This window comes from Pleurodeles waltl, chromosome 6 (assembly GCF_031143425.1).
Source record: "Pleurodeles waltl isolate 20211129_DDA chromosome 6, aPleWal1.hap1.20221129, whole genome shotgun sequence".
Lineage (NCBI taxonomy): Eukaryota > Metazoa > Chordata > Amphibia > Caudata > Salamandridae > Pleurodeles > Pleurodeles waltl.
This window is the reverse complement of record NC_090445.1, coordinates 1,523,849,543-1,523,870,826: the sequence shown is the minus strand read 5'-3', so window position 1 is coordinate 1,523,870,826 and position 21,284 is coordinate 1,523,849,543. Positions and strand designations below refer to the sequence as shown.

The following is a 21,284-nucleotide window of genomic DNA, read 5'->3' as shown; positions in this document are numbered from 1 at the left end:
GCCAAATTATATATCTCTGAACACCACTCTAGTGCCTAGATGCCTGGCCAGTTTAGTAATATTATATCACACTTCTTCGCTCAAGACATATGAGTCGTTTTGAAGCATCTGTGCTCGTATGGAGGTCACTCAATAAAACACACCCAATACGGACTGCTGGATATGTGGCCGGTAGCAGTGAGAGTTGAGTTCAGACTGAACCTCGACCGTCATACAATGAGAGGACGCATAGAAGCAAGTTCTAAGATGGGATAACGGGAAGGAGGCGAAGAAATGGACCAAGTTATCTTTCAGTGGCCGTGAGAGGATGAGAGGAGTGCACCTCGAACCACCGCAATTTTCACTTCCACCACCAAAGTATCAGCAGAGGTAAGCCGACACTGTGGCAAAATGGAAGATTTCCTGACAAGCCTAGTCGTCTGAAAGACATTCGGGTTGGGTCAGAGTCGATCGATTTTAGGTGGCAGTCTGGCATGCGAATGACTCCCTTAGCCCTTCGCAACTTTTGGAACGTCCCAGTGTGTCAATCATGCTCTCAGTTCTCCAGCTTCGCTTGAATCTCGATTGACAGTTAAAACTTTTCATACTATTGCAGAAAATGTGGATACAAATATGAAGTCTCATACTGTACTGCAATAGCTCAAGGGGAAGCTGCCCTGCTGGCATTATGTTTTGTCAGCAAGGACACCGCGTTGCTCGGGCCCATGCCCACTGGCATTGGCTTGCATTCACTCTATAGAACATGGTGGTTGCTTAGCAACGGCGAAAGAAGCCATCACACTGAGGAAAGCCATCAAACAGAGCCGTCAAATCGAAGCGATTCCCATCACGCTCCCTGCGTACAAGCAATCTCGAGGGATGAGGGGGGCATTTCCTAACCTCGGCTCGACCGCCATTCAGGTACACCGGCTCTGAGGAGGCAACGGACTTGCTGGCCGTCTGATGGTTTTAGTCATACTTCTGTTCTCAACCTCTTCCTTGAACTTCCACTTATAAAGTCATTTTGGTCACTACACGCCACTACCGCCCTCACATTCCATGCTGCATTGTTATCACAACCGCTCTCTTCACCTGTCAAAAGGAAAGGCGATCATGATGTCTATGTAATAAGCGTGATCCACCTTGTCCAATCAACGTGGCTCGATCTAGGATCACTAAATATGTAAATGTGGCGCCAAGTTCCCACAAAGCCACTTCATGGCGCGTTTTTAGTAGTTTCTGTTTTATTAGGGCATTGTGCCTGGGTGATGTGGCTTCTGCAAATTAGTCGGAATCCTAAATGCTGGGTATTGATGTTTTAGGACCTAAGCAGCAAAGGATGTTTCACTTTGCTTGCTTAACTCATTACTCCATACTCTTATCACTGTGTACTCCTTTATGCAAGGGATATTGTCTTGCATCCTGTAAGTCTGTAAGCTACACAGCATAATGTATTTAAACAGTATGGACATCGTCATGGTATTTAAGATTGCTTGCAGCATTTGTTTTGTTATTACTATTCATTTCCCCATTCCTCCCGTCTCTCCTGCTCCCCTTTCTCCAGAGATCATGCTGGGCACCTGATAGACCCGAAAGTGGCCAGGTCACCATTTTCCTTATAATACTTATCTCATCTCCCGGGCTGTCCTGCTGGGGTGTCAAGATGTAGTATGAAGAGGTTAAGGGTATCTACCAGTAGTGTCTTGGCTATTTGAGCCTATCAGGCCCTGGAGAGGGTCTATGACCAGGAACCCTTCTCCTCTCAGGTACCAAGCAGACCTCTTCCAAAAAAGGAACTCTAATGACATGTATCTATAATACTTAATGTCTCAGTTCCAAAGTTCATTGTTTAGAACTGTGGCCTCTGTGATTAGGTAGATTATCTGCAGGATAGAAGTTTCTTCACATCTGTGTGGCCCTCACAGACAGAAACTTCTGAAGGGTCAGTGCTTCCAAGGGTATATCTAGGATGTATGCATTTACACATTTGGGTGAGCTTCACAAACCCACTACAGTCGGGTTTGTGCTTTAGAAGATATGGATAAAGTAATTTAATCTTCATACCAGATGGGCCTCACAGATCAACTACAGTAGGGTTTGTGCTTCAGAGGATACTTCTAAGGTAATTTCATGTTCACACAAGGTGGACGTCACATTGCAGTACAATTCTGCTTCCAAGGGTATGGACAAGGTATCTTTACCTTCATAGCTGGACGGACCTCAGTTACCTACTATAGTAGGTTCTGTGCAACTAAGAACATCTCTAGGATCTCTATATGTACACTAGGAGGACTTCATTGTCCTTCTATTGTAGGTTTGGTGCTTCCAAGGGTTTCTGTTGGATATCTGCAATTACACATTTCGGCAAGCTTCACAGACCTACTATTGTAAGGCCAGTACCTCCAAAGCTTGGGTGGCATTACTTACACACCTGGGTGAAGCTTACGGTACTACTACTGTAATTTGTCTGCCTCCAATTCTGAAAGGATACCTAGGTCTTTATAGACTTTTAGACAATCTCATGAATACAGCAGACTCCAGTGGGGTGATTGCCAAACTCCTTCTCTGTGACCGCTCAGCCGCCTTTGATACATATACTGTACACATTTTTACTTACGAGAATAAATATTTCGTGAATACAGTGCAAAGCCCTATAACTGATTCAGTCCTACCTAACAGATACAACACTAATCATGTTTCTACCTCTATATCAATCAGCACCTTTCTCAAGTGGTGTAACAAAACTGGAGGGGGGGCCCATGCAAAGAACATGGATGGGATCCTCTTCCGGACTCACTCAGGCCAGGTGCTGCGCTGAGGGTACCCCTGGGGCTCGGACTTCCTCCCATCCCTCCAGCACAGCAGGGGCTGCACTGCAGGGGCCTTTGTTACGCTACTGCCATTCTCACAAAAAGTAGGCATCTCGCAAAGCTCAATGATTGCCACTCTCTATTTCGAAATATATGCCTGGCCCCACTTCCCAAACTTAGAAATTTGTTTAAACTCACTTGTTACAACTACACCAATGACACTCAGATTATCTTTAAACTGGAAAGCCCATCGGATCTTGAGTCATCTGGACTAACCAGGTGCCTACGTAAATCTCTCTAAAACTGAGATCTTAACAGACGTAATATGGCAAAACTATGAGCCAACCATAGCCTGGCCAAAGGATGTATGATCTCTTCTTTCCATATCAACAGAAGTAAAGAACTTGAGGGTGATCATGGACTCCAAACTCTCATTCAAAAGACAGATTACCAATTTAACAACACCTGTTTTCAACATCATGTGCGCTTTACAATTGATTTTCCTCTCTATAAGTTGCTCCAATAATATCCAAGCCTCAACAGTCCCAGTACTGTTATGTCTAGAGTATTCCCACAGACTCTGCATTGGTCTCACTAAATGCCTTATTAATAAACTTCAACAAATACAGACCGCCACTAGATAGGCTCTTAGCCTGAAAAGCCGCATCACACCAGTCTTGAAGGCCCATCAATAGCTACTTTTCACATGAGGAATATCCTTATGTGCTCTCCTTCTCTCCCACACAGCAAGGAACAGCACTGGACCGATTTTTGTACAATTAAAAATGCAACCGAAATTAAAAACCTTAAATGGAGGCAGGCACTTCTACTAATCATTCCATCTTGCAGAAGATCCAAGTGGAAGATGCTTCTTGGCACAAACCTGCAAACTATGGACACATTTTCCAGGAAAATAAAGATGATCAACAACCACCTAAAATTCAGGAAAGCAATAAAACTTGGCTTTTCCCAAACATGACAGAAGCTCCGGCATCAAAGAATCAAATGTCCCTTTGAGTTACTTCTTCAACACCACTGGATGGGCGGACGAGAACATTATTTTTGGGCTCCTACTCTGATCCACATCCGTGTACAAACCAATATGATGAAACAGTTGTGCACTATTTAAGGTAATCTCGTATAAAATGTAAACATATATTTTGTTAAGTCCCTGCATGTCTGTCTATATTTGTCTCTCACACTCTTTCCAACACCTATACTTATGACCTCTAGTCTGCCTACAACAGAGGTCTTCAAACTGGGGGGCGGGCCCCCCTAGGGGGGCCTGTAGTGATCCCAGGGGGTGCCCCAGACTCTGGCCAAAATAAATATTATACAGATAACAGGCCTTTGTTTTAAGCAGAAGCATGTTTTTGCAGTTTTTTAAAAGGTAACAGTACTTAACTGCAATGTTTAAATAGGTTTAGACATATTTAAACATTGCCATGTTTATAAAATAAGTGTGAAAAATTCTGAGGGGGGCCGACTGATGTTTATTTTTCAATTGGGGGGGCGCAGCGTTAAAAAGTTTGGAGACCTCTGGCCTACAAACCTCATGCAAAGCATCCAATCTTTCGTCAACATAGCATATCCTACCACTAACGTCCTTTCAACTACTTTCTGGAGGTACACTCTGTTTCCCCTTTAACAGCGTGAAGCCCAGGCCACCTTAATACTGTCGACAACTAGGTCTGCACTGGGGCATGTATCCAGCTTAATTAGAAGAGTTTGTTCAAACCAAAGACACAATCTTTCCTGTAATGCATTTTGTTTCCTCTCAACTAGGTTGAGGGCAAGAATGCAGAGAGCTGAAGCAGACCTCCTGCCGGACACACTGTCTCCCCTGCCGGTTCCAGTTTGGTGCTAGTGAGTATGTTCAGGGGGCCAGGTTGATGTCACTGTCTTTAGGACATGCCAGGATTTTGCAAGTAGTTCTGCTAACTGTGCCTGAGGCCGACGGGTGGCCTGCTTGTGACTTGAGAGAATGAGGAAGGAAGCAGTGGACTTGATCTCAGCATCATTATGGTTAATAAACTAGAGAGAACAGTGAGTTAGAAGGATGGTATAATGCTCAAGGAACAGACCTTCTATCAGTTTAATGCTCAAGAGATGTGAAGGGGTATAGTATTTAAGTTATATGTTATATTGCTTAGAACCAAGAGACTTAAATAAATACTTTCACTTGAACAAGTTGTGAATTCTCGACATATCAATTTATTTCAATAGGCATCCCCTTTCCGCGAACACTGGGGCCCTAGGAAACCGATTAAGCACCAGTTTTGAGCTTTATATATCAAATTGGAAATATAAATACATTGAACATTTCAGAAGACTCTGTTGCTCCTAACATACTATCTCGAATGAAGACTGATCTATGACAGACCAGAGCATGTAATATGCCAGCTGTGAAGGGCCGAAATCAGTTGTATGTCTGGCAAACTCACACGTCACTAAATCTGCTAGCCCAAAATGGCTTTTGAAGGGCCCAGTTTCTCTATATTACTTAAGAGGCTGTTCCATCTTTGAGTGCGCCTGACACATCAGCTCTTATTAGATGAACTGGTATATACACAGCATTGCACAGAACAGACTAGCCTTAAAGACCCAGCACAAAACAATGTGGTTATTTGTATTCTGTCTGTATTAATCCATGTTCATTTTTTGCTCATTTTATCTGTATTTATTTACACTTATTTTAAGTTTTGTTTAAAAAAACTGAAGCTGAAACTAGTGTATTTCCATTTTGTTTTAAACCAAAAAATGTACGTTCTTTTTTTAATGTCTGCCAGTTTTTAATGATATGAAGATCTGTTGATGATAAATCAATACTCTTTTAAGAACATATAAAAACGTTAAGTATCAATCTTATGCATGTGCACAGCTCTCTAAGCATTCTTATTAAGATGTCTTTGTTTTGAACCTATTTACCTGTCAATCCGCACAGCTATTGGCCTGAAGGTCATGACTGGCAGTATTTAGAAATGCTCAGAAAATATCCTAATTTACGTTTTTATCCACATTAAAAAAGTCAGATAGCGAAATAAACTGTTTTTTTGTCTGTATTTATCTGTAAAAATCAGTAAAAGCGGTACCAGGGAACCTTATTTATGTTCTGATTCCCTGAATGAGCTCGACAACCAGAACTGGCAATTAGTGTTTACATAGCACTCTTTTTACAGGGTTCTGCCCTATTGGAAGGCCAGTGATAGAACCTTATGACATCCGAAAAGCATGAGGCAAAAATAGGCCAAAACCCTCAAACTGGGCCTGATTTAGAACATGGCAAAGTGTTACGCTATCACAAATGTGAGGGATATCCAGTCAGCATTGATACAAATGCAATAGATATGTCACTTTTACAAAGGAAGACATGGCGTCATTCACGTTTGAGATAGAGTACCCATCCCCCAAATTCCAAATCCATCCCTATTGTGTGATTGGCCAACCTGTGGGTAGAATGTACGTGGCCAGGGTGTTGGTAATGGTAGCCCGACGAGTTAGCAGGATGTAAACCAAGTTGTACTCATTAATTACCAAAAAAACAGCAGAGGTTGGGATCTCACCAGCTTTTTATGGTTGACTCCAAGTTCCAGACCAAGTCCATTTCATGATTAGCAAAATGCATTATCTTTAGTTTTACATGTTGATATGCCATAACATGTTTTTTGGAACACACACATTCACCCCCCAAAGAATAACTAGGTGGTATATTACGGATGTATATCGTTACACAACTCAATATTTTATACACACACACATGTGCGTGTGCACTCACATGCTTGCGCGCACACACACCTCTCTCTTTGTCTAACTCTTTCTCCTCGTCTTGCTCAAGGGACGATTTTAACCAATATTTAATTTTAAGCTCAAGCAGCAGGGCAAGCTCACACCCAAGAGAAACAAATGATTCTCACACTAAGGCCCAGATTTATGAAAAGTGGCGCTGCATGTAGCGCAGCACCACTTTTCTTGTGCCCCTTAGCACCCCCCTAACGCCACCATGTGTACGCCGTATTTCAAATACAGTGCACCATGGGGGTAATCAGGTGGACTAGCGTCATCATTTTTTACCCTAGTCTGGCGCTTTACATGACATAACAAAAAAATTATGGTGCTAATCCTGCGAAGCACCTAGAGGCCCGCTGACCTCAATGGGAGTCGCTGTTTAACGCCTGCACTTAGCAGGTGATAATAAGGGGCAATAAAAATGGTGCAAAGGAATCTCACTGATTCCTTTGTACCATTTTTACGGCCCGAGCACCAGAACATACATTATGCCTGGTGCAGGCATAATGTGGTGTAAGGGTGTTACAAAGTGGCGCAATGCAAGCATTGAGCCACTTTGTAAATATGTTGCAACGTTTTTTGCCCTTCCAATGCTACATTAGCATAAAAAAAATGGGGCTAATGTGGCGTTGGAATGGCACTAGGCCACCATAAATCTAGGCCTGAATATCTACATGCTATTCAGGCAGCATTGGTGCACCTGAGAAGTTATATTTTCTGAAGGCATGGCAAAGCCAATTTAAAAAACTGCTTGTACAAAAATTATGAAACATCCATGATTTAATGTTTATTGAGTTGCTGTGCTTGAACGAGTAGCCATCCACTGTACGTGATCTCAACATATTGTCCTGGGGAGCTGAAGTGCATATAGCACGGCGTTTGCCCACCTTAGAAGCACATGTTCTGTACTCACTGCTCAGACTATCGCCACAACTGTGAACAGCTTGCCATTCAAATTTTTTAATTAGATGTAGGAAATGTCAAGTGGATATAACAGGGACTTGGTGAATCTAGCTTTTAGGGGTCAGCGCAAAGCGCTCCATCACTTGTTGTAATCTCTATTTGGGCTTCAAACCACGCCCATGTCACTCCAGTCTCTTTCATTGGTTCGTGGGTTTGCCTTTTAAAATCTACTTGCTTTCATTAGTGAAAGGCATTCATATGTCATGCCTTTTCTGGTGTTTAGCCCTTCCCAAGCGCATCGACCAAAACTCGATGTTTTCCGTCAGGTTTCGGGACTACTTTTTCTTCTTTATTCCGCAGCGCGATCTCGCTGGGTTGTAGTCTAGCGCTTTGCATGACATCAATCCTGTTATGTAGATAATTGCACTTTTGCCGATAGGTTTCACTGAGAGTGAACTTTTATTTCCCTTTATGTGTTTGCGTTGCACTAATGGCAGCCTTCGGCTCGCTTATCTAAAACTTTTACTTTTCAGTTTAAATGGCAAGAAAAGTCTGGTTAGTTATGTGAAACTGTTTTACTTTCATTTTCAATTTATGTGGCAAGAAAAGTCCGGTTAGGAGTTTACAATGCTAATTGCTCTAGCTCGAGCAAACACGAGACCCACTGCATTGCAAATGTTTGTTATTTTTCTTTCAGGTGTATGCTGTCAGATTCGGAGGTTTGTTGTTTCTCACGCAAGCCGCCAGGGGGCCTCCTTTCTCTACACTGGCCACCTAATCTCAAACATGACTCAACAGCAGGAAGTGAGCTCTTCTGTAGCAGGTTATAAATTACCAATGAGCTCAAACAGCAGATAGAGTCAGTACGAGGAATACTAAATAACAATCATGGTAAAGAAATGACTGTCATCTAGGTAAGCTGTAATAAGAAATAAACATTGCCTTCCCTCAATTGTAATTTATGACGGCTTTTTTTGTGGCTCAATTTAAGTGGACCAGGATTGTAATTCTACAAGCATTAACTTTCTAAATAAATTCACAGCACTAGAGCGTGGTGTCCCTGGTGGAATGACGTCAGTTGGTAAGAAAATAAAATCCAATTATCACCCACACACCACACCTTTCAGTCCCCCAGCAAGGGATTGGGCATTAAATAAGAATATGTTTACGAGGAGCAGCTATTATGAAGAAATCAGACTGGAGATGCGCGCTTTGTTACGCTCAAAGGGTACATGCTGCAAAGGACTTACAATCTCTGAACCAGGGCTGGAATTAAAAAAGATTTACTAGGGAGCACATCCATTGGGGATCAAGTTGTGTGGCAGTGGAAAGGGTATGGAGTCACGCATGGGGAGTTTGAAAAGCAGAGCCTGACAGTCAAATAATGTATTTATAAAAAAACTGCTTTAAGAATCAGACAAAAAGGACAACTGTGACAGTTAATCGGTTCTTGTTTACTCAATTGGTCGAAAAGAGGCTGCATTAAAAAAAAAAATCTTACAGGGTTGAGACACCTGCTGCAGGGGTCTAGGTGTGCCCACCAATTCTGAGGGAATTGTAATAGCAATAAGATACCTCTGGTGGTTAATGCAGTTCTGGAAGAATTCTGTGTTTTGTTCGGTCACAGTTTTGACTCATAGTAGAACAGATGGTTAAATTGCCTCCCGCAAAGCACATTGTGTAACAGGCAGATCACAGATTTGTATTTTAGATAGATGGGTAAGTGATCTATTGCTTTTGACACTGAGATCAGTTTGTTACTTCTAGTTCATAAGTTGCAGCCCTTCTAATATAGGACAGTGATCTACTTACTAGCATCGAGGAGCTGCATGTAAACTGAAACTCTAAGTCACTGGTTTAGATCTTGGTTGATTTATTTTCTCAATCTGTTGATTTGCTGTTATTCTAAGGATGTAAAGAAGGTTTTCTTTGGGAAGTAATAAAGTATTGTTAGTACAGAAAAGCCCAATCACTTCGTCACAGTTTATATCCAAACTCCTTGTTCCTCCTGACCATTCATTCTTAACATATTGGGCCTCATCACAAGTCTGGCGGTCACTTAACTGCCATACTTGCAGTGGCGGTTGGATCGCTGCCAATGAGCGCCATATTATGACCAGGGCGGTTGTACCATGGTCGGACTGCCAGCGCCACCAGGATCAGAGACTCCGACGGACTGGGGGTTGCGGCGCTCCTAATCCGCCAGGGCTGCGTTGCAAGCAGCGCTGCCCTGGAGATTATGACCTCGTTTTTCACCAGTGATTTCATGGAAGAAGCGGTAACTCAAGTTTCCGCCCGCTGACCTAGCAAGAAACTCTTAATTGGCCTGGCGGGGAGGTAGCCACTATGGCCTAAACCGTCCGGCAAACTCGTAATAAGACCCATAATATCTACAAGTATGGATGATATTTGATTCCTACACCTTATAGTGGTCATTGTCTTGTGTTCCCATACATTTATTTAACTCCTTTCCCGCCATGGACGTAATGGTTACGTCCGGTGGTGCGGCTACGTAACCATTACGTCCTCGGGGGAAGTGCTGGCCCTACCCCCGACGGCCTCCCCCCCACTCCTCTAGTGCAGGGCTGGAAGGGGAATGGCTATACCTTCCACCCCCACCCCCCAGAGACGTCTGATGACCTCATCAGAGGTTAACTCCTGTAGCGCTGGAAGCAATGCTTCCAGTGCGACCCGAGGAGAAACCGATTATTTTCTCCTTGGTACGAGGGCAGGGGAGGCAGAGAGGCATGAAAAGGGAAGGAAAATTTCATGTCTCTCTGTGCATTCCTGCAGCACGATCGCGCTGCAGGAATGCCCACTAGACACCAGGGATTTAGTTTACTTTGTGTAAACAAAGAAGGGGAGCGACCCCTTGGGCAAGGGTCGCTCCCCAAGGGGGGCAATTAATCTAAGGCCATTTCTGCCCCTGGGGGGAGATCGACCTATATTAATTAGGCCGATCTGCCCCCAGGGGGATCAGAATCCATTAGACACCTGGGATGTTTTTTAAATTTATTTTGATAAGCGGAGCGACCACCTTGGGAAAGGGTCGCTCCGGGGGATGAGGGGAGGACAATTTTTTTATTAGGCCTTTTCTGTCCCTCCGGGGGCAGATTGGCCTATATTAAGTAGGCTGATCTGACCCCAGGGAAGGCAGAAGCCACTAGACACCAGGATTTTTTATTTATAAGGGGGGCAACCCCTTGGCCAAGGGTCGCTCCCCGGGAGGCAATTTTTTTATTAGGCCTTTTCTGCCCCCCCCCCGGGGCAGATCGTCCTATATTAATTAGGCCAATCTGCCCCAGGGGGGCAGAAGCCACTAGACACCAGGGATTTTTTCAAAATTTATATTGATAAGGGGGGTGACCGCTTGGGCAAGGGTGGCTCCCTGTGGGGAATTTTTTTTAATTAGGCCTTTTCTGCACCCCTAGGAGCAGATCGGCCTATATTAATTAGGCTGATCTGACCCCAGGGGAGGGAGAAGCCACTAGACACCAGGATTTTTTATTGATAAGGGGGGCAACCACTTAGGCAAGGGACGCTCCTCAGGAGGCAATTTTTTTATTAGGCCTTTTCTGCCCCCCCCCCGGGGGCAGATCCGCCTATATTAATTAGGCCAATCTGCCCGCGGGAGAGGGGGGAATTGTTTTTAGGCCATTGTTGCCCCCCTATTTCTATTAGGCTGATCTGCCCCCGGGGGGGCAGAAACCACTTGGGCACCAGGGATTGGTGTGTGTGTGTATGTGTGTGTTTTGTTTGGGGGGGGCAGCCCCTTTGAAAAGGGTTGCTCCCCATGGGGGCAAATTACTGTTGGCCTATTTTTGGATGGAAAGCCCACCAGAGACCAGGGAAGATTTTTTTGTCAAAATAAGAGGGTGGTGGTATCACTATACCCCCACCCCAAATAAATGGGGCCAAAGTTGTTCTGCCCACCAGTGGGCAGATGGGACAATTACCTCAGATCCACACCCGGGGGGGCAGAAAGTCTACTAGATGGCAGGGAATTAAAAAAAACAAAAAATAGTGTGGTGGTGGCTACCAACCAGTATGGGCATGGTTATGCGCCCACCCCAACTGAGGAGGGTAACAGTCTTTAAGCTCTCCCCCGCACACTAAAACATCTTATCCCACGGCAAGCAAGAGGACATTTGATTATTTTGGGTTTTGGTTTTACATTTGGGCCATGAGAGCTTGGCTAACTCTCAAAATCGTCCCACTTGGAATCGTGAGGACTGCACTTTTTGGACTTTCGGACGCTGCCCTGTAGAAAATTCCACAAGACGTAGACACATCTGAAAACGAAACATCTGGGTGAGTCCAGGGTGGTGTGCTTTGCATGCACCCGCACCATTTTCTAACCCACAATGCCCTGCAAACCTCCAATTTTGCTGGAAATCACAAATTTTTTCCACATTTTTGTGATGGAACCTTGCGGAATCTGCAGGAATCCACAACATTCCTACAACCCAGCATTGTCTCATCTATACAGATAAAAATTCTGCCCCACTTGTCAGCCTAAAAATGTTTTTTTTTCAAACTGCTCTTTCGGACCCACTTTGGTTCCCCCTCAATTTTGACATGTTTTTGACTCTTCCCTGTCACAGGCACTTGGTCCACCTACACAAGTGAGGTATCACTTTTACCAGGAGACTGAGGGGAACGTTGGGTAGTAGGACATTTTTTCCGGTGCAGTTATCCCACACAGAAATGTGAGGAAAAAGTGTTTTTTGGGCCAAATTTTGAGGTTTGCAAAGGATTCTGAGCTAGGCACTTTGCAAAAAACATGTCAGATTTCAAAGTAAAAATGTGATGTGTCCATGTTGCGTTTCCTGTCGCGAGCATTAGGCCTACCCACGAAAGTGAGGTACCATTTTAATTAGGAGACTTGGGGGAACACAGAATAGCAAAACAAGTGTTATTGCCCCTTGTCTTTCTCTACATTTTTTCCTTCAAAATGTAAGACAGTGTGTAAAAAAGACATCTATTTGAGAAATGCCCTGTAATTCACATGCTAGTATGGGCACCCCAGGATTCAGAGATGTGCAAATAACCACTGCTTCTCAACACCTTATCTTGTGCCCATTTTGGAAATACAAAGGTTTTCTTGATACCTTTTTTTCACTTTTTATATTTCAGCAAATGAATTGCTGTATACCCGGCATAGAATGAAATCCCATTGCAAGATGCAGCTCATTTATTGGCTCTGGGTACCTGGGTTTCTTGATGAACCTACAAGCCCTATATATCCGTGCAACCAGAAGTTCCCAACAGACGTAACAGTATATTGCTTTCAAACATCTCACATTGCAGGAAAAAGTTACAGAGTAAAACGTTGAGAAAAATGGCTGTTTTTTTCACCTCAATTTCAATATTTTTTTATTTCTGCTGTTATTTTCTGTAGGAAAACCTTGTAGGATCTACAAAAATTAACCCTTGCTGAATGCAGAATTGTGTCTACTGTTCAGAAATGTTTAGCTTTCTGGGATACAGCATTGGTTTCACACCCATTTCTGTCACTAACTGGAAGGAGGCTGAAAGCACACAAAAATAGTAAAAATGGGGGATGTCCCAGTAAAATGCCAAAATTGTGTTGAAAATGGGGTTTTCTGATTCAAGTCTGCCTGTTCCTGAAAGCTGGGAAGCTGGTGATTTTAGCACCACAAACCCTTTGTTGATGCCATTGTCAGGAAAAAAAAACACAAGTCTTCTTCTGAAGCCCTTTTTTCCCATTTAAAAACAAAAAACGAAATTTTCGCTGTATTTTGGCTAATTTCTTGGTGTCCTTCATGGGAACCCACAAGGTCTGGGTACCTTTAGAATCCCTAGGTTGTTGGAAAAAAGGATGCAAATTTGGCATGGGTAGCTTATGTGGACAAAAAGTTATGAGGGCCTAAGCGCGAACTACCCCAAATAGCCAAAAAAGGGCTTGGCACCTGAGGGGGAAAGGCCTGAAAGCAAAGGGGTTAAACATTTATTTATTGTGTCTGTGTGTAATGTAAAGTGCTGTCACCCTATGATGAATAGTGCTATAAAAGAATTAAATAAAAATAAATAGTAAGTGCTATTTAAATCATTATTTGTGTAATTACTCATACGCACAGATACATCTGGCATTCATATAATGCATGCATATCTCTTACATAGCAGAGTTCAACAAAGTGAAAAACCTGCCTCCAAGTTATAGTTTCTTCGCAGTTCTAGTGAGAGGAGAGAATGTGGTTTTACGGCCAGAGTTAGTGACTCTGGAACTGGGATCGAGTCTAGGCACTGGGTCAACATCCTATGAATTTGGGCAAATCACTTAATCGCTTCATGTCTGAAAAAGGGAATGCGTCTTTGTGCAATTTAACTGGCACTCATGTAAAGTGTACCAGTTCCTTGGGGTCAAGTGTACACTATATAAAACTGCAAAAGAGAGTGATAAACTGTTTTCCTTTTCTTTCCTTCGATTCCATTACCATCTAGAGAATCGGCTCGAGATGGCTCCTAGACAGGATGGTACTTGAACAAAAGAAGGGTTGATGGCCCTTTAAATCAGGCCTCTATTTTCTGCTAAACTGGAAGCGAAAAGAAGAACGTCCCCTCCCCTCCTACCCACAGGTTGCTGCACCAAAGGAATGGAAAACAGACAACAGGCTGGCACTGGTGAATTGTGTCTTAGTGTCGGAAAATTACAGACAACATATTCAGCATATTTCCCCAGTCGGCTCAGAAATAGCTGCAAAAACCGGGATCTGGCGGGATCTGCTTACATTCCAGCACTGCACTGAAAATCCAATATTTACTATGGACCAACTTCATGAAAACACAAGTTACAAGACTGCTGAATCTGGGCTATAGAACCTACGGTGCGTTTATGAATGTTTATTAATTCAATTATATTCATGGTACCGTTTTTCTTTCCATTCTTACAGTAATAAATCAAAGTGAACATGCATTTTTAATGTGTGCAATATAATTCACTGCATTACATACACACCAATGCTCCCTACATGGACAGGGACAGGGATTTTAAAGCTAACAATGACTTTATTTCAGCTTCTTCCTGCTTAACAATGCATCGAGGTTAATGCAAGTTGCAGTGGGAATTAAATTATCCAATTTTTTCTAAATCTAAATCTTCATCCTGTATACCCAAATTTTGGCATATGTGCTGTTACAATGCACCTGACTAAACCCTCCCATTACTGTCAATGAGATACTCCATGACTGAAGTACTTTCCTGCCTTGGGGAGTGAAGGATGCTCTGAAGGCTAAACGTTTCATCTCAAACCTCTCACTTTGATCAGGAATATCAGTAATAGCTTGTTTTACAGGCTATTACCCACATAAAAGGTGCACAACCTTATGATCCTGTAATAAGAAAAGGTTACGTGGGGTCTGGTTGCTTTGCTTACTGGACCAATGCTTCCAATGGAGGCGCCTGTGTTTGACTTCATGCTCACAAATTCTGGTGGGTCCACTCAGCCTTTCTTCCTTCTGAGGTTTATAATTGAGTTGGATAACAATACGCATCTGTTATTACGCACCAAAATACCTCTGTATGCTTTACAAATACATGTTATGTTTAGCAGGCTTGCCAATCTTACTTTTAATGCTCCTCAATGCCCCTACAAAATCAATATCAGAAATAAACCTGGCAAAAGGTCATCCTCCAGGTGTCTTACTTACTTGCAAAAATTGTGTGGCACCAGCAGAGAACAGCTAGTGGACAAGTGTAAGGATGGTTGGGCTTTCCATCTGCTTACACTTCAGTCTGATGAAATAAGGCAAAGGTTGTTATCGCTCATCCATTCTTATTATCTACACTTGTAATGTCCCTTTGAGGACCCTTCAAGACTTTATGACCTTTCACAGAGATCTGGCTTTGTAGATCCCTGAGTGGTCTTCTGTGACAAACCCTCAGAGGAGCCACCTTCACAAGATGACTAGGTGACCATCAACTATTCAGTATGTGTCAGGATACACTTTCCCTCTTAGCCCTTGCTCACTGTGCCACAAACGAAGCACATGTCTGACCCTCAAGCAGGCCTGGTAAATGTATGCAGAGCCTACCCATGCAGTGCTGACGATATGCACTACCAGCTACACTCTGGTCTAATGCTGCCATACTGAGGCTGTCTACCCAATGCATTCACTGCACCAGTTTGGTGGCATGCATGCTCTGCCGTATGCCGATACACAGAATCAGATGTATCACTGGGACACCTCTTCAGTAACAACAATATCATCCGCACTACAGAGACCACAACAACCAAAACTGTTCTCTTCCACATATACTTGCACCTGTACGCCTGTACAGGCATGTTAACGGTGCATCGGGCCCAGCCTGTGGCAGCAATGCCACTAAATATATATCAATGATATGGTAACCAAGTACCCCCTTAATCTATCTTCTACAGAATGTTTCCAAGCTTTATGTAATTCCCCTCTAATTTAGTACATATTCCGAGGGACTTTTTGTAAATGTTTCACTAGCTTTAAAGCTGAATCAGATGAAGTATTTTTATTGGTGTTTCAGAGTCTGCAGAACTCTAGTTTTTACCGGTTTAAAGTCGCATGGTAAGACCAGAGTTACATTTGGGCAGGGGTGGCAACCCACATTATGGCTTCCAAGCAGAAAAAGTACAAAAAAGTAAATCCTAAGTCTTGTCTTACAATTCAGGTAAGATCTAGAAAAGGCTCAATTACACCACTTTGGTGTTAGGACCTCCTAAATCCTACATATGGCTCACTGTGGCACCTGGCAGGAGGCGCAAACCATTAGGCAACACAAAAACTGTCTCTGGTTATAGTCAGAAGGGGGCGCCAACACAGCATGCAGAATCTCTTTTTTGGGGCTGTGAGACCAACTGCTTAGCCCAAACTCGTATAAGAAGTGATTTAAAATGCAGGACGTGCATCTTTTGTTTTGAAAGTCGAAGGAGACATGCCAGAAAGCTCCCTTTGCAGTAGTTTCTTTAAAATGGATTAATCAGTGCTAAAAGTGGCCCATCTATCAAACTTATTAGGGTTATTAGTAGGATAATTTCTTCAACAGTTGTTCTAATGGGAGGTATATGGTGAACCCATAGCTTGTCTAGCATTTGTTCCTAAATGCGGCCTAGAGCTCATGTTAGTGGAAGCTCCAGAGACGGACGTGGACATCATTTCTGGCTGTCTCTGTAATCAGCATCACCTCTGATACACTTTTGACATCTGTAATAAAATATTGCCGTCACCAACAGAAGGACTTAGGGAGTCTCTAAGTGACCAAGACTGGTCAAGCCAGGAGAAAAAGAGAGCTATCATGTGGAATAGTAATAGGTGTGCTTAAGTTGTGTATGACAGGAGATGCATGGGCAGGAGAACGAGGTTCTGGGAAACAGGACATAAAAATGTGCATACCTTCATCAGAATCCGTAAGAGCACCCTTCCGCTGCCTAAGTCCAGATGCTGGGGACACATACCTGACACTGTGACAAAGAAGATTTGAGCCGCAATCCAACACGCCAAAAAAGAAGGAATTAAAAGATGTAGGGGGTAATTATGACTTTGGCGGACGTCAAGCCTGTCCGCCAAAGTCCTGACTGCGAGGTTGCCGCCAGTGCGGCTGCCTCCCTGCCGGCCCCATTACGAGTATCCCGTTGGGTGAGCAGGCGGAAACAGAGTTTCTGCCCGCTGGCCCAGAGGGAAACTGTCTACAACATTGTCGCTGGCTTGTAATAGAGCCAGCGGCAATGCTGTAGTACGTAGGGTGCACCAGCAGCTGTCGCAAAATTCACTGTCTGCTGAGCAGACAGTGAACTTTGCAACGGGGCTGCCCATGCCAAGTGCATGGCCAATGCAGAGCCCCCCCTGGGGCACCCTGCACCCCGTCTCCGCCAGTTTTACATAGCGGGGTTACCGCCATGTAACCGCTGGCGGAGAGGGGGGTTGTAATCCCCAGGGCGGCGCTGCTTGCAGTGCTGCCCCGGTGGATTAGGACTGCCATCACCGCCAGACCCTCCTGCAGAGGAAAAACGGCGGTGTTGGCAGTCAGACATCGGCGCTACCGCCGCGGTCGTAATGTGGCGGTTGGACTGCCAAATTGGCGGCGGTCCAACCACTGCAACCTGTCATAATGAGGGCCACAGTCATAGTACACATCTCTGCCGAATGGTTCTTCACCAGTCTGTGAATTTAGTGGAGGTGCTTTATGGAGTTCCACACAATATGCTTGTATGCCAGAATATCAAGTACAAAAATTCCGACGTGCCAGAATATTGTGTTCAGAAGATCAACTAACACAATAACAAACTACTGTGAACTACCATAAATAAAGGTTGGTATAGATTTACTACTAACTTCACATCATTGTGTGTATATATAGATAGACATATACTTACTAGTCTTAACTACAAGTCTGTGGACGTTGAGGAGATAGATATTGTCAAATTACATTTTTGTTGAGTTAAGTATAGTAAAGCTAGTGATACTTAATTTCACAATATTGTAGTACTCATTAATATTGTCACAAGATGTTGGCACTTCAAAATTTAAATGCTGAGATTCTTGGACTAAATCACACTAGTTATGGGTACAGGCAGAGAAATAGAACCCCATCCAGTGGATCAAGATCCACACATAAGTAATGAACTGGTCTCTGATTTTACTTGTGAAATTCATACTGTTACACCTATTTTATGCAATACACAACTGTACCACTATCATTGATCTTACGTAGACTTCAGAAAGGTTGCATAATGATTCTAAAGTTCATCTACTATATTGCTGCCAGTAAACAAGATGAATGGTTACAGCTCATGTCACAAACTCCACTTCTTCCCCATTGGGCCCGATTGTTCTCATATGATGGCATTTCTGTCTTTAGCATTACCATGAGCGTCAATTCACAAAAATGCCAGGGGGAGTGGAAGTGACATCATACCCCACGTTGACACAGTGACATCATAGAAAGTGACATCATATGGTCCTTGAAACGGAATCCTCCCAGCAAGTATTGTAACATAACATCATGATAATTGGCACTGCCGATCCCCCTATGCCCACAATTACATATTAACATAACAGTTACTAAGACAGATAAATATATATTATTTATACCAACTATATATTTAAATAAGAGGATTTCTGCATGAAAAAGGATGTGTCTGCTGGAAGAAGAAACACTGGGACCTCAAATTATTTACATTACAGTTTATACTTTTAATTCTGCAAGAACATAATATACTGGTATTGTCCACCTCTATTAATTCATGCAGAACATATTTGGAATGTGAATTTTATTATTAACTGAACGTATTCATTATTGTAAAACACAGAGGTGAAGTTTATATTCAAACACATCATCTTACATGTTTTATATTAATGACAGACTGGAAATGTTATTTAAATTGTAGGTAATTTATTTTATTTAATGAGGAGAGGGTGAATTGCACTGCTGAATACGTTTGTTTAAATGAACAACATTAACGTCCCAGGTCGCAGGGAGAGATGCAGAAAGTAAACAGTGCTGGTAAAGGCACTGTGTACTTTCTGTTCTTAGTATGGCCTGTGCAACCACTGAAACCATGGGTCGCAAAGGCAGTGCCAGAGGTTGCAAGGAGCGAGCCAGCCATCGGAGGTGCGATCCCCTGTCAACCTCCAAATGAAGTTTGTGCGTATTACTGGACCATATCTGATTATTTCCCCTCCCATCCCTGCAACCCTTTATTTGGTCCAACCGCACACAGACCTCTGCTGTTGCTATGGCTAAGTAGCTACCTTGCTGCTGTCTTTATGTTTTAGTCACTCTGCATCCACGGCCCCATCTGGACTAACTGTAACAGTGATCATCCTTGTTGATGCAAGCCGTTTCCCTTTGCCTCTAGCACATGAAATCCAGCACAGGAATTGCAACCACTACCTAAGTCCAACTGTATTTTCACCACCAGTCTCTCACACCCCCTTCCACATTAAACTGGCAGGCACTGAGTTCCAAGGCAAGTAAAAGTACTTCTTTGGTCAATCTTGCTTGACACTAAAGTGCTTCCCACATAGGATCACAACAAATATAACACTCTGCAAACCATGCCCTCCCCCACAGGTTAGCATGCTACCCTTCTAAAATTAGCTTATGGTGGCCCAAAAACAGGTGTGAATGCTACATAAATACTTCAGTACTTTGTCATTATCAGACCCTCCCATTCCTAACCATGTCCAGCACAGTGGTGCTGCTTAAAGACGTTTAAACATGAAGAACTGCAGTAGGAGTTGACTCCTATCTCATTGCAACAAGAAGTAAGAAAGGCGTACCCAGGCGACCACTCTGCCATTGAAGCACGGAAGCTTTGCATTGTCATCCGAGATCTCTTCTTTCACAACCCTGAAAACACAAAACATTGACAGTTAGAACAAATTTCAGTAAAAAAAAAATCAATGGCTTTTAGGGTCGCAAAAATAGGCCACAATATGATTAACGAGGCGGTCAGGAATCCATTCTCAACTCCATTTGTGAGCATGTGAGGTGGTACTACTGGAGTAAAACAGCACATATTCATAAATTTGTAAATGGGCCACCAAATGTCCAAATGTTTAATAGTAAACTTGACAAAAGGGCGCAGTCCTTTCTTTTTTATACTAATTGTATACCAATAGTTCCTAAATATTCCCATTTTAGGCGCACTATTTCACATACTCATAAATCCCATGGTAAATAGGCAGTACATGGTCCACCGCCCATAGGTAAACGTAGAAAGAGGGCACAGTACTTTCTATTTGTATTCATTGTATATTAAGGGTCCCTAAATATTCACCCTTTTGTTCCCATTTTACGAGTACTACTTCACATACTCAAAAATGCCATTGAAATTGCCTTCATATCCAAAGGGATGTTCCGTGAGTGCTTTAGCACTCTCTGAGGCATACAATATGTATTTGTTCAGATATTTTAGGAGTTTAGTATGGTGTTAAATATATTGCTTTACACTGCAGCCATTTCCAGACATAACCTTTATATTGACAACTAATAACAAATACATTTGATGTGATCTGACTAACGATTAGCAAAAAGCGTATTCAGAATCATTAGGTGTGTGAGAAAAGGACTTCCCCTCTGAGGAGACAACAACTTGAACTCGCTACAGACAAAGAGAAAGCATTAATTGTGCTTACCAACCTGTATTCTTAGTAAAACTCACAAATGCCCAGTACCATTAGAAATGCAGAAACAAGTAATCAAAATATAAATATTCCAATATGAAATAAAGTGCATTTTTTAGACTCAAATCACACAGTTCCTTTTAGCTACGAAGGGCCATATAAACCCAGCTTCATATACCTCCTCTAGCTTCAAGTGAAGCAAAGAATCAAATTCCATATGACCAGTTTGAAAGTTTTTGAGAGAATGTCCAGAATAACTACTGAAGCTGCCTCCCCCCTCCCCCCAACAACCCTCTGGTAATCAACATTCAGACAGCATAAAGCTTATCCTCAAACCTTGAATGAGAGAGTGGTAGGACCATCCATCCATGCATCAGACACACAAATTTGGTGTTTGAAAAAAGCCTTCTAAAGCCGGATGTAAGAAATTGGGGTATTGGTTGAGAGGGGTGGAAGTCCAACTCAAATAATAAACACACTCCTCATCAGGGTGAACCACAAATCTGACTAAATGAACATGTGCCTAACCCTCTCATAGCTCTTGGCCAAAAGCAGTCAGGCTTAACTTAGGGGCAATGTGCAGGGACATTTTAAGGCATGTGCAGAATGGGCTCTGGCCCAGCACCCCAGCCTTTCAGAGAGCCCCCGGATAGAGCCATCTCTGCTCTGCATAGAGTCTTGCTC

The 21,284-nt window shown here is 43.0% G+C and overlaps 1 protein-coding gene across 5 annotated transcripts in view; it reads right to left on the bottom strand.

Annotated features, from left to right (window-relative positions):
• The window catches only part of DVL1 (dishevelled segment polarity protein 1), a 523,691-nt gene that overhangs the window by 292,623 nt on the left and 209,784 nt on the right, over window positions 1-21,284 (bottom strand). For all 5 annotated transcript variants that reach the window (XM_069241071.1, XM_069241067.1, XM_069241072.1 and 2 more), the window contains exon 2: window positions 19,755-19,824. In XM_069241071.1, coding sequence (XP_069097172.1) covers window positions 19,755-19,824 — 70 coding nt within the window. The remainder of the gene's footprint in view (window positions 1-19,754; window positions 19,825-21,284) is intronic.